Here is a 13,371-nt window from a genome sequence, read left to right on the forward strand (position 1 = left end):
GGAACATTATTTTGGTCTGATGTAGTTCCCCAAGCCCAGTACCCAAAATCCTTACAGAACATCTGGCACAGAGGAGACAACAGCAGTCAAACGATGAAATAAGTTATTACCAGAGTATATTAGTATATCTGTATGATTTAGGAAAATGGTTTGCACACAAAAATAAGTCCAATGACGTTGTCAATTGGTATATTATACCCAAATATGGCTCTGTGTGGGTGTCATGGGTATTCCATAAAAGTATTTTGCATAACTTCACAAAGGAGTTATCAGTAATATTGATTCATTATATTTCCTCCAAATCTATCTCCCTCGAGGGTGGTGTTTCCTTAAATAAATTCCATTTTCACTGACATATTCTGTATTCAAAGGACTAGACCAAGCTATAGCAGGCAGCAGAAATCTGTTTTCCATTATGCATATGTCTTAGCAACATATTGTTTTGATTTATGCCCATAAAGAGAGCAAAAGCTCTACTGTTCAGAGTCTTACACCTATATAATTCTTTAGTAATTATCAAGTCATCAGAAATATGATCAGAATGGTAAAAGCTATTGCCTTTACACTAATAACTGAGTGCTAACTGTAAGAAACTAGCCCTTTACTGAGTCATCAAATAGCACTGTGTCATTTAGTTGCTCCAAATTATACAGATGGAATCTTTAGGTAGAGCTCATACATCAGCAATTTCCCTTCCCTGCAAAAACAGGTTCAGACTTTTCTCTTGACAACAGTTAAGTAGTCAGCATCAGATCTGAGAGAGATGCCTAAGAATCTCCACCTGAGAGGCCCTGGCACAGAGGTCACATGATTGCACCCCTCCATAGAATTGTAATCTGCTTATAGGTACATTTCTATTTCCTATGATTCCTTTCATTTCCATTTATTACCTGTTTGACCCATAACCTATCCCCTGTGATTGGTCTTTCTGGCTCAGCAGATGTATTATAAATCCACAAGGCCAGTAAAAACAATAGCTTTGTTAACACATCTCCTTGGACTCACTCCCAGGCTGATATAGAATTTGAAAGATAAAGAATCATAGGACACATGGCCCTATGTTTACAGACAGGCCTTAACTTGCCTACATGGATGAAGCTATGACATACCCCTAAGAGTCTTTAAGAATGGTCTAAATGGCTGATGGGCATTAAAGAGGGCACTTGTTGGGATGAGTACTGGGTGTAAGTGATGAATCACTGGGTTCTACTCCTGAAACCAATACTACACTGTATGTTAACTAGCTTGAATTTAAATAAATAATAATAAAAAATAATATGCATGTCAAACTTAGTGGTATCAATATTTGTTTAGTGCACTGATAATACTTCCCTATGGTAACTTTAAACTTAGGCCTGGAACCACCAGATCAAGTAAGACAAAAGAAAAATTTTGTGAAGTAGGAAAAATATATAGTTGTGTACTTATAGTGTTCTATCACCTCATTCCTATCTCCCAATTCTAGAAATCTTCCCTGTAGAGTCTTGGCATTACTTTCTTTTATCTAGTTAAGCTACAAAATCATTTAACTGGTTAAGCTAACCCTTAAATCAAGCTTTTCTTTCTTTCTTCCTTCCTTCCTTCCTTTCTTTCTTTCTTTCTTTCTTTCTTTCTTTCTTTCTTTCTTTCTTTCTTTCTTTCTTTCTCTCTTTCAAGAGAGAGCAAGAGCAGAGGGAGGGGCAGAGGGAGAGGGAGAATCTTAAGCAGGCTCCACACTGAGCATGGAGCCTGACGCAGGGCTCAGTCCCATGAATGTGACATCATGACCTGAGTAGAAATCAAAAGTCGGATGCTCAACTCACTGAGCCACCCAGGTGCCCCCTTTTTTCTTTCTTTTAAGTAGCCATTTTAATTAGCTAGTGTATCAATTGCCCATTCCATTTTCAGTGACACTACTGCTCTGAGACTGTTAATAAATATAGTATGTCCATGAAATATTTTTTGTCCATTTCGGTGCATTTGTAGCAGTAAATATGTTTCTCTAATTTAATTCTTCTGTGGTCAGAGAACATACTTTGCCTGATTTCAGTATATTACACATACTGAAATTTCTTTTATGATCCACAATATGGTCTATCTTAGTGAATGGCCATGTGCATTTGGAAAAAACATGCAATTTGCTGTTAATGGATGGAGTATTTTATAAGTGCCAACTAGGTCAAACTGGTTGGTAGTGTTGTCAAATTTCCTACATCCCTAATGATTTTCTGTCTACTTGTTTTAGCTATTACTGAAGAGAGACATTGAAAGCTCCATGTACAATTGTGGATTTGTCCAATACATCTTGCAGCAGTTTCGTGTTGTAATATCTTAAAGCCCTGTTATTGTTATATAAACCTTTAAACTGTTATGCTTTCTTGATAAATTGACCCCATTATCATGGTGAAATGTCCCTCTTTATCCCTAATAATACTCATTGTTCTAAGGACTACTTTGTCTGATGCAAATATAACCACTTCAGCTTTCTTTTATTAGTGTTACAACATCTCTTTCCATCCTTTCAGTTTTAGCCTATGTTTCTATAATTAAAGCACATTTTTTATAGAGAGCATATAGTTGGGCCTTGGTTTTTTGTTTTTGTTTTTTTCAAATCTGAAAATCCCTCCCTTTTGTTTTGAGGTATTAAGATCATTTATATTTAATGTAATTATTAAAATTATAAAGTCTGCATCTACCATCTTATTTTTGTTTTCTATTTGTCTCATCTGTTTTTTTTTTTTTTTTACCCTTTCTTGCTTTCTTTTGGGTTATCTTATAATTTTTTATTTACTTTCCATTATTGGACTATTACCTATACTGTTTTATTTTTTAATAGTTGTATTATTGTAGGGATACTTGGGTGGCTCAGTCAATTAAGCTTCAACTTTGGCTCAGGTCATGATCTCACGGCTCCTGAGTTTGAGTTTCACATGGGGCTCTGTGCTGAAAGCTCAGAGCTTGGAGTCTGCTTCGGATTCTGTGTCTCCCTCTCTCTCTGCCCCTCCGCCACTCACGCTCTGTCTTTCTCAAAAATAAATAAATGTTAAAAACAATTTAAAAAATAGTTGCATTATTGTTTATATCTTTAAGCTATCAGTCTACGTTCAAATAATATTATACAACATCATGTATTATTTAGAAATTTTACACACTATACTTTCATTTCATTATATTTCCCCCTTCTGTTATTTGTGGCACTGTATATATTTTACTTCTCATTTGCTGTCAACCCCACAACATACTATTATTTTTGCTTTAAATAATCTAATACATCTTTTAAAGAGACTCAAAAAGTATAATAGATTTAGAATTTATTTACTCTAAAATAATTATTTACTCTGCTCTTTATCTTTTTGTAACACTGAATGTCATAAATTTTTTCCTTTTGTCCAAAGAACTTTTTAAAGTATTACTTGTAATGCAGATCTGCAGGTGATGAATTCTCTCAACTTTTGTACTATCTGAAAATGTCCTTATCTGAACTTCATTTTGAAATCTATTTTACTAGGTATAAAATTCTTGGTGACTTTTAGTGATTTGCAATACTTTAAAGATGTCTTTTCATCATCTTCCAGTTTGCATAGTTTCTGAAGCAAAGTCTGTTAACACTTTTATCTTTGTTTTCTGCATAAAATTAATCTTTTCACACTGGCTGCATTTAAGATTCTCTCTTTACCACTGGTTTTCAGCAATTTGATTATAATGTGTTGTGTTTTTCCTCTTTGGATCTGTAATCTTACAGTTGTTATCAAATTAGGAAAATCTTTTGGCCATTATTTCTTCAAATAGTCTCCCATTCCCTTTTCTGGGACTCTACACTCAAGTTAGGCTGCTTGATATAGTCTCATAGCTCACCAATGTTGTGTTAATTATTTTCAGTCCCTTTTTTGCCCTCTATGTTTCATTTTTGACACTTTCTATTTGTCTTCAAGTTTATTCAGCTCTTTTGCAATGTCTAATTGCTGTGCATTGTTCATTTCAGATAATGCATTTCTGAAGTTGTATTTGGGCCTTTTTATATCTTTTATCTTCCTTGTCACAATCCTGTGTTTTTCTACTTTTTTGAACACACTGAGCATATTTATAAGGGCTGTTTTAACTTCCTTGCCTGCTAATCCCAAATCTGGGTCTATTCTGATTGATTGCTCAGTATCAATCAAATGTTCCTGCTTCTTTGCATGCTGGGTAATTTAGATGCAAGGCACAGTGAATTTTAATTAGTGTGTACTGGATTTTATAGTATTCCTTTAAATAGTTAAGGATTTTGTAGAATCACCATCTGATCTAGTAACTGTACTGCTGGGTCTTTAAGCAAAGAATATGAAAACATTCATCTGAAAAGATATATGCACCCCTATGCTTACTGCAGCATTATTTACAATAGCCAAATCATGGAAGCAAACCAAGTGTCCCTCCATAGATGAATGGATAAAGACGTTATGGCATACACACACACACACACACACATACATACACACACACACAACTACACACACACACAGGAACATAACTCAGCCAGAAAAAAGGAATGGAATCTTTCATGTGCAACAACATGGATGGACCTAAAGGGTATAATTCTAGGCAAACTAAGTCAGAGAAAGACAAATACCATATGATCTCACTCATATGTAGAAATCAAGAGATAAAACAAATAAACAACAAAAAAAGAGACAAACAAACAAAAGACTCAATTATAGAGAACAAATCAATGGTTACCAGAGGGGAGATGGGGTGTGTGTGAAATAGGTAAAGGGAATTAAGAATACACTTATCTTGATCAGCACTAAGTAATGTATTGAATAGTTGACTGTATTGTCCATCTGAAACTACTATAACACTGTATGTTAACTGTACTGGAATTGAAAAAAAAGAAAAGAAAAAAAAGAAAAAAAATAGTTAAGGATTTTGTTTTGGAATGAGTTAAGTCATTTGTTAGATCAGGTTCATAGCAGCCCTTAGTATAAGGCTCATGACTACTAAGGTGATACCTGTTTACCTCAAGTAGTTGACATAGATATATATTTACTGACGTGGAAAAAAATCCCTAAGACACATTGTTGAGTAAAAAAGTCAAGTTGTCAACCAATACACAGATTATAATACCATTCATGTAATATATTAAGAACCTCATAAAACAATCATAGGATTTCGACTCATACATAATACATATACAAAAGAAGTGACATAGACAGATGATCAGTTATTACTCTGGTATATACCTCAGGAAAGGGAGTGCCTGGAGGGAGAGAAGATAACAGAAAACACATGGAAACTTTATATACAAAAATTTAATATTATGTGGCTAGAATGTTTTCATGTACTACTCACATAATTAAAAATAAGTATTTCTAAAAGGCAAGATTCTTCTTAAATACAATGTACACATCGTTCTTCAAGTAAGTCTAAAACTCAGAAACTTCTTAAAACACTAAGTTGTTAATGTGTAGATTTCACGAATTCACTGATGGTTACAAGACACCAAGGTTATGTGACACAGTTATCAGAAATACATTTTTATTCACCTATGTAGAACCCTTTTCTAAGACCACTCTATAATCTAATAGGCCACAAAACTTTGCTGAACCCCTCTCCCTATAAAGATCCTTTTGTCCCACTTTTTGATTAAAACCCTTTCTGAAAACTAAATGCGCAGGGTGGTGGTAAAAAACTTGGAAACCTATATCGCATCATTTACACATTTTTGTGTCCTTAGAAAAAAATGTTCCACTCAATAAACCTTTCTTAATACTGTTCTCAAGAATAACTTTTATCTTTGTACACCTTTAGGTAATCAATAGAAACTATGCGCTATAAATGTTAAAATCAGATCTATACTTTTGTCATTGGAATGATAAAGACAGATTAGCTCAGCGTTACACTTTATCCAAAAGTTTAATACAGTGAAACACCATCTCTAACCCTTACTTAGAGGCGCACGCACATCCACACAGACCAGTGAAAAGACACACAATATCAGTTACACTATAATAGAGGTGTCAGTAAGGTTATATCCTATGGCTCTGTCTTGCTAATGAGGTAGGTTCTCTCTGGGTTGTAATCCATCCTATTCTCCAACAGTAAAAGTGACAGAATATGTACTGTCCAGTGAAGTGTCACATGAACTTCATTACAGAACTAGGCAATCTTAGCAAATCCAAAAGAGAGAGCAAGAGACAAAGAGAAAGCAAAAGAGCATAATCTGTATAGATTTACATAGAAACTCAAAGGACAAATATATCTATACTGAGAATTTCAGTCATGGGTTGCTGAGCCATCTTTTCTCAAAAATGAGAACACCCACCTTGATCTTTCTCTTTTTAAAAGCTGAGAAGATCAACTTCAGGTTCTCTTTATAGGACCTTCCATGAAAGACAACATTTTAACTTCAACAAGGAGAGAGTAGATTGGTGTTTACCAAGGAGAAATATTATGAGATCTTTCTTTTAATGTTGTTTAAAATGTGAATTTGTCTTTAAAATCCTCCACAGCTTGAGACCTCGTTATTTCAGAGATCAGCAATGTAAACTCACGAATGAGGTACATGATTTAGTCTTTGAGAAACCTGAGGCTCCAGGGCATTTACTGTAATAGGTTTGTGAAATAAATGCATTGAGCTGAACCCATTGAAAATGAATATTATTATAAAAATTCAAAACAACAAATGAAGTGTGTTCGTATGTAATATCCATATTTGAATCACATTACCACCTGCCCGTTGTGTCTATGCTAACTGATCAAATGACAGTCTCTCGATTATAATCTTCTTACCATCCCCAACAAAAACCTACTACTCTGCTTATTTTGGACACTACAAAGCCAGTCATTCTATTTTAGCATATTCAAAATATGTTTAAAAAAATAAGAAAAATATCACATGTTGTGACAAATATAGATTTTAAGAAACTTAAAAAGAAAGAAAGAAAGAAAGAAAGAAAGAAAGAAAGAACGAAAGAAAGCAAGCAAGCAACCTACTTTTCCTGTTTCCTGTGAACCTGGGTTCCCAATAGTATAAAAAGACCTTAAATCAAAGGTCCATAATACTGTAACAATTTTAGACGCAGTTATATATTTAAAAAAGAATATGATGAGGCTCATTTGTAATCACTTTGGTAAATGGTCAAAAACCCATCTTAAACTTCCCTCTACTTCAGTTGTGATTCCACACTTTTACATTTTAAATTATTCCTCCTTTTCTGTTGTAACTGCTTATTAGTGAATACAGATTATCTGTGTGGTAACAGACAGCTCCCTTGAAAGTCTGGCTACATACCCAAAGCTGCTACTTTGATGATGATTGCTTCAATGTTAGATGATATCATCTCTCGGAGCAAATCTTCCTGATTTCTCTGCCAAAGGTAAGCTAAAGGCTGGAGATTAAGCCTTTTACACCTATAAAATAAAAAGAAAAAAATCAGATGATATCTTAATGTTCTATACTTGGATCCACAGCAATTACTTTGATTTTAAACATAATGCTTCTCTCAAGGATTTCAGCATTTAAAATGCTTTAAAAAAACATGTTTTGCATAATGAAGTTTATATATACAACATAAACATATTTAATTTCCACAGGCTATGCATAAACAGATAAAAATGAAATCTCCAGGCAGATTAGAAATATTAATTTTAGTAAGGCTCTAAGTTTAGAAATCTATGCTAAAAAGCTTCCAAATGCCAACGGATGCTTATTCTTGTTTTTAGAACTTCCTTGGGTATCAAAACTGTGAAGCATACGCAAAATAGGCAAATCAACTTATCCTAATAAAATAATCATATATTGATTAAATTTACAATACCTATGGTTACATGAACTATTCTTATCTACTAACTTTGACATTTTTAAAAAGAATTTGACTCTGAGTGGAAAAAAAAGAACAAAAAGTACAATATATTGAGCACCAAATATGCTGTAGGCATTGTGTTACATATTTTACATTACGGTACAGCAGAAAGAATGTAAGTTCGAGTCAAGACAAATGTGGATTTGAAACCTATCCCTACACTAACTAGCAACATGACTTTGACAAGTCAATGAAACTCTAGGTCTTTAGTTTCCTGTTTCATAAATAGGAACAAAAATATTTCCTTTCAAAGTTCTTGAGAAGATTAAGAAATTAAAAATTGAAGTCATCCTTTATTCCTTTTGTTTTGTTTTGTTTTTCCTTCATATTTGTCATCCAATCTACCCCAATACAGGACAGAATCATTCCTCACCAATACCACTGCGAACACCCTGGGCTGAGCCACCACTATCTTTTGGGTCAATATCTCCCTAAATTCTTTCCCTGCTTCACCCTTACCCTTTTAAAATCAGTTTTCAATGCAGCAGCCAGTGTGATCCTTTTAAAACATAAAACAGATTATGGGACTCCTCTGATCAAATCTCGACATCACTCCTTGTAAAAGTCCTTGCAATAGACCTGCATGGATCTCACTCTGGTTGGTTCTCATACCTCACCTCCTACTACTTTCCCTTCGCTCCAACTACCACCATTGGACTGCCCACTCTTGTCTAATATACTAGACATGCTTCCTACCTTTTTCACTTATTTCATGCCTTTGTTTAAATGTGACTTCCTCAAGAAGGATCATAATTGATTAAAAGTAATATAAATAAAGAAAATAGTACAAACGCCTAGATAAAATAAATATTCAAACAACGGTAGTCAAAGCCAAGTGACTTGCCCAAGTCACAGCATAAGTGGCTGAAATCAGATTTCAAATAAAAAACATAGCCCTAAAACCCAGTGTCTGTAAGTTTGCCTGGCTGACTAGGCCACAATGATCTCTTTTTCTCTCAGAAAATCCCAATACTTAGTAAATATACCACATGTTTGGTCATTTACTCATACATGGCCTTAAAAATATCACTGCTTTTAGGAGGGCCAGGGTAGCTCAGTCGGTTGAGTGTCTGACTCTTGATTTTGGCTCAGGTCATGGTGTTGTGGTTCGTGGGTTCAAGCCCCACGTCGGTCTCCACACTGACAGTGCGGAGCTTGCTTAGGATTCTCTCTCTCTCTATCAAAATAAATAAACTTAAAAAAAAACATATATATCACTAGTTTTTCCATGTACACATATCCTTTCAAAGAAACCAAAACCGTTCTACTGCAGACTGTTATACATACTTTGTAAAATATCCCAGAGCATCTATAGTAATGTTGAGGAAGTTAATAAACACAAAAATAATATAACTGAAACTACCCATGTAACAAACGTATAATTCTAGCTGTCCTCTTACCAGTGTTTAATGCCTACCTATGAAACTGGGCTCTCTACCTCTTTTAAAAGGCTAAGATTTTTTTTTAATTGAAAAAACCTTATTCCACCCTTATCTTTATTGTAAAATTCTTGATTGTTGCTTTGATAACCATAATCTTTTGATTATTTCTAGACTTAAGTCAAACTTTTTTTTTACCTATTTAAATTCTTTAACAGTTCAAAATATCATGACTCAAATACACTTCCTCTGTAAGTCACTATTGCAGTTGAGCTGTGACATTTATTAAATACTTTATATATTAAAAATACACTGATGCAATACAAACTACAAATGTAAGACACGCTAATTGAAAACTGAGTTTATTATAAACCAACGGACTCCCAGTAACATTGCTTTAACATTTTTAAGGATAAAATTATTGGAGATATGCCTAGTGGTATAAAATCTGGGTATTTTAACCATGTGTTGAAGCGTATCTGAGACTGTTTTAAGAAAAATCTTGCTCTATCTATGGGTATGCTATGGACCTTTCTCCCATATAGATGTAAAGCAGCCTCTTAATCAGGAGCACATTTTCATTTGGCTTTTAACTTTCATAAATAAATGTCAGCCCCATCTACAGTTTGGCTACCCATTAAACCATGTGGGCTTGAACTTATTAAAAAACACAGATTTGTAAACTAAATAATTCTCAGAGAATGTGACCTAAAACTTGTTGAAAATAGTATTTCCAACATATGGTTTAAGGGCTATGCAATCCATCTCCATTTGTAGATCAGTTGTTCTCAAATGTAGGCAAGTAGAATGTAAGGAAATCTTTTTCAAATTACACATATGACCTCCTCCACTTCCACCTCCACTCTCCCTTCTCTAGAGATACACACCCCAAAATAGGAGATCATCATAGTCCCCTTCATTTAATTATGCTTTGTCCTATATTTCCCCTGTTTACTTTAAAACTTCTGGATTTTTAAAAAATGCTTTACTTTTTTTTTTTTTTTTTTTAGTAACCCCTACACCCAACACGGGCCTCAAACTCACAACCCTGAGATTAAGAGTCACATGCTCTTCAGTCTGCGCCAGCCGGGCAACACTAAAAACTTTGGACTTTTGACTGCCTTGAATTCACTGTACAACTAGAAACAAAATAAATGCAGTAATAAAAATAAAAAAAGTTTTCAAGTCAATTAATATGCAAGTTTTTGATGTGATAGTTGATACGACTGTTTCTTTGTCAAGAATTTGAAACAATTACACAAATACAGTCCTTATCTGATTTGCATTTATCCTTTTGGATGGCAAAATTACTTATTTCTAGGTCAAGTTGTGTGCAAGATTAATACTGGAGTCCACATTTTCTTTTTGCTAATCTAATTATATGTAAAGTCTCTATACAGTATTTTATGTATCCAGAAACTAAAAACGAAAAATAAATTCATGTGATCTTTTGCCAAGTGAACATTAAATAATCAATATTATCACTTGACTTCATGGTTTTTGAAGAGATCAATGGAATGGATTGTTTTGGTATTTGGAGATACAATATTTTACCAACCTTAGAGGGTGAGAAAGATGGAGAGAGCAATAATCTAAAAAGTCCTTGAAAGTTGAATGACTTTGTATATAAGTATTTTAATCACATGAATATTTTTGGCCAAGAACTGAATTCTGAAGACCAAAAAAGGAATGATTCCTTAATAAGCCTTTTTTTTCTTTCTCCTGATTTTTATTACAAATGATGATGAGTTAAAAGGGATTAAACAGGTATACTGATTCAAATAAGGAAACACTGAAAATAATACTTTTGATTTTAAAAATCTTTGTCTTGATTTTTTTATTGTAGTTTATTTTGTTACTTTGGTAATATAGATAGTTCCATGAGATATGTACAATATCACATTCTATTTATTATTTGGATACAATTACATTTTCATTTATTCACATTCTTAAAATACATGTAATTTTTAAAATACAGGAGAAATTAATGCTCTCTTACACATTTTCTACTCGAACACGCTGATAGTCAGAAAGTATAGCACCTACTGATATCCCCTCTACTTCTTCTTTTTCCTGAAAGTAAAAGAAAAAATATAACTTTAAAAATAAACATGTGGCTATGCATTATGCTCTGAAAGTTATAAAAGAACTGGGTCTCATCTAGAAAACCATTTTGAAGCAGAATAATTTACGAAAATGCAATCCACATTCAGAAAAAATAAATACATGTATTTAAGTCATACTCTCAGCTGTGTGGAAAGTATTTATTCTTTTTACTTAAAATCCAAATAACTAGAGACCATTTTCTGTGAAGAAGGCAAAGATTTAGACGGTACTTTCAAGATGTTTCCTCACTAAAAACATTTTTAAAGACTCAATGATGTTCAGTGAAATTTTTTGAGAAATTTCTATTTTTTCAGACTGAATAACTTTATTTATTTACTTATTTATAATGTTTATTTATTTTTGAAAGACAGAGACAGAGCACAAACAGAGGAGGAGCAGAGAGAGAGGGAGACACAGAATCTGAATCAGGTTCCAGGCTCTGTGCCAGCAGCATAGAGCCCGATGTGGGGCTCGAACTCACGAACTGTGAGATCATGACGTGAGCCGAAGTCGGTCACTTGACTGACTGAGACAACCAGGCACCCCAAAATGAGTAACTTGAAAAAAAGTAAGCAATGGCATAAGTAGAAAAGGGGACACAATGATTTTATCTGTATCTCCAGGAAGCAGAGATAATAGAGCCATTACTTGGATAATGGTATAGCACAGTGGATAAAGAATTCTATGATGAGAAGAAAGCAACTGCTATCAGCAGAGTTACAATTGAGAATACCCAGCACTACATCTAACAGAATCTCACAGGAAAGAGGAATAATCTATCCAGTGTGCTCATTAATGAGTTGGAGGAAATGTAAAGTCAAATATGATCAAGTCTGCAAATGATACAAAGCAAGGATGGGTACTAAAAAAAAAGGAAGAAATGAAGATCAAACATGTACATGGATGGATATGGAGAATTTGGGAATTTGGAAGGACAGGTTTAAGATGAGATTTAATGTAGAGAAGTATAAGATAGTACACTTACAGAAGAATAATACATAATACAGGTATACACTAGGAATCTGTTATCTAGAAAACAGATATGAAGAAAGTGACTGGAGGGTAATTACTAACAACAAACTAAATGGCAATTCTCTGAATAGGCACAAAAGAAAATCCATCCTGGTATATGGAGTACAGAAGAAACTACTTGAGAGAGATGACTTCATTATTAATACTCTTTCCATACTTGGAAATCTACAAAGAAAAGCAATAGTGTTTCACATAAAAACATATGTAATACTTCAAGGCATATTGAAATAACCAGTGTGTCCTAATAGGATGCCATAATAAATAAACAAAATGCGCAACAAGAATCTCTCAAGTCTTTGGAAATAAAGACAATTTAGAGTTTCTCCTCCAAAATGAGAAAGAAATATCTGCCCACACATCCCCCAAATATGATTCTATTACATAAGGTTTATAGGAACAAAAGCTATTTCCTGTACTTTCCTAGTTTAGCAACACTGTTAGAGCATTTGCTTATAACCTTTCTCTTCACTTCCTAGCCATTTTCTTTTCATAAAAGTCATTGTATTCTTTAGAAAAAGTCAAGACATAGTGTTCCTAAATAAATATAAACATGGCAGGTGCCTGTGTGGCTCAGTCAGTTAAACGTCTGTCATCCAGCTCTCCACTCAGGTCATGATCTCCAGTTTCGTGAGATCGAGCCCTGCACTGGGCTCTGTACTGGGCTCTGCACTGGCAGTGCAGAGCCTGCTTGGGATTGTCTCTCTCTCCGCCCCTCCCTCTCTCTTTCTCTCTCTCTCCTAAACTAAATAAATAAATAAATGCAAATATGTCATAGATCACAGAGTAGTGAACAGTGTCATCAAAAGATCAAAATCAGTTATATTATTCCTATATCATATAGTGGTTTACATGAAGTTTTGCCTTAAGAAAATATAAAGGACTAAAATTATATATGTATATGTGTGTATTTCTCTATACATCAAGGAAACAAAGATAAGAGGTACTGGTACTTTTCTGTTTTAACTAAGTCACGCCATTGTCAAAATAAAAACTGGCATTGACTATCCATTTAAAATGTGCTATCATTCTATAAT

General features: G+C 33.9%; 1 protein-coding gene across 2 annotated transcripts in view; it reads right to left on the reverse strand.

The window, feature by feature from the left end:
• Positions 1-13,371, reverse strand: part of DPH6 (diphthamine biosynthesis 6) — a 198,283-nt gene that overhangs the window by 80,756 nt on the left and 104,156 nt on the right. For both annotated transcript variants that reach the window (XM_086710304.1, XM_025919641.2), the window contains exons 4-5: positions 11,199-11,272; positions 7,250-7,368 (exon numbers count right to left, since the gene is read on the reverse strand). In XM_086710304.1, the coding sequence (XP_086566430.1) occupies positions 7,250-7,368; positions 11,199-11,272 (193 nt within the window). The remainder of the gene's footprint in view (positions 1-7,249; positions 7,369-11,198; positions 11,273-13,371) is intronic.

Source organism: Puma concolor, chromosome B3 (genome assembly GCF_028749965.1).
Source record: "Puma concolor isolate L17-30 chromosome B3, mPumCon1.1.hap2, whole genome shotgun sequence".
NCBI classification, from domain to species: Eukaryota; Metazoa; Chordata; class Mammalia; order Carnivora; family Felidae; genus Puma; species Puma concolor.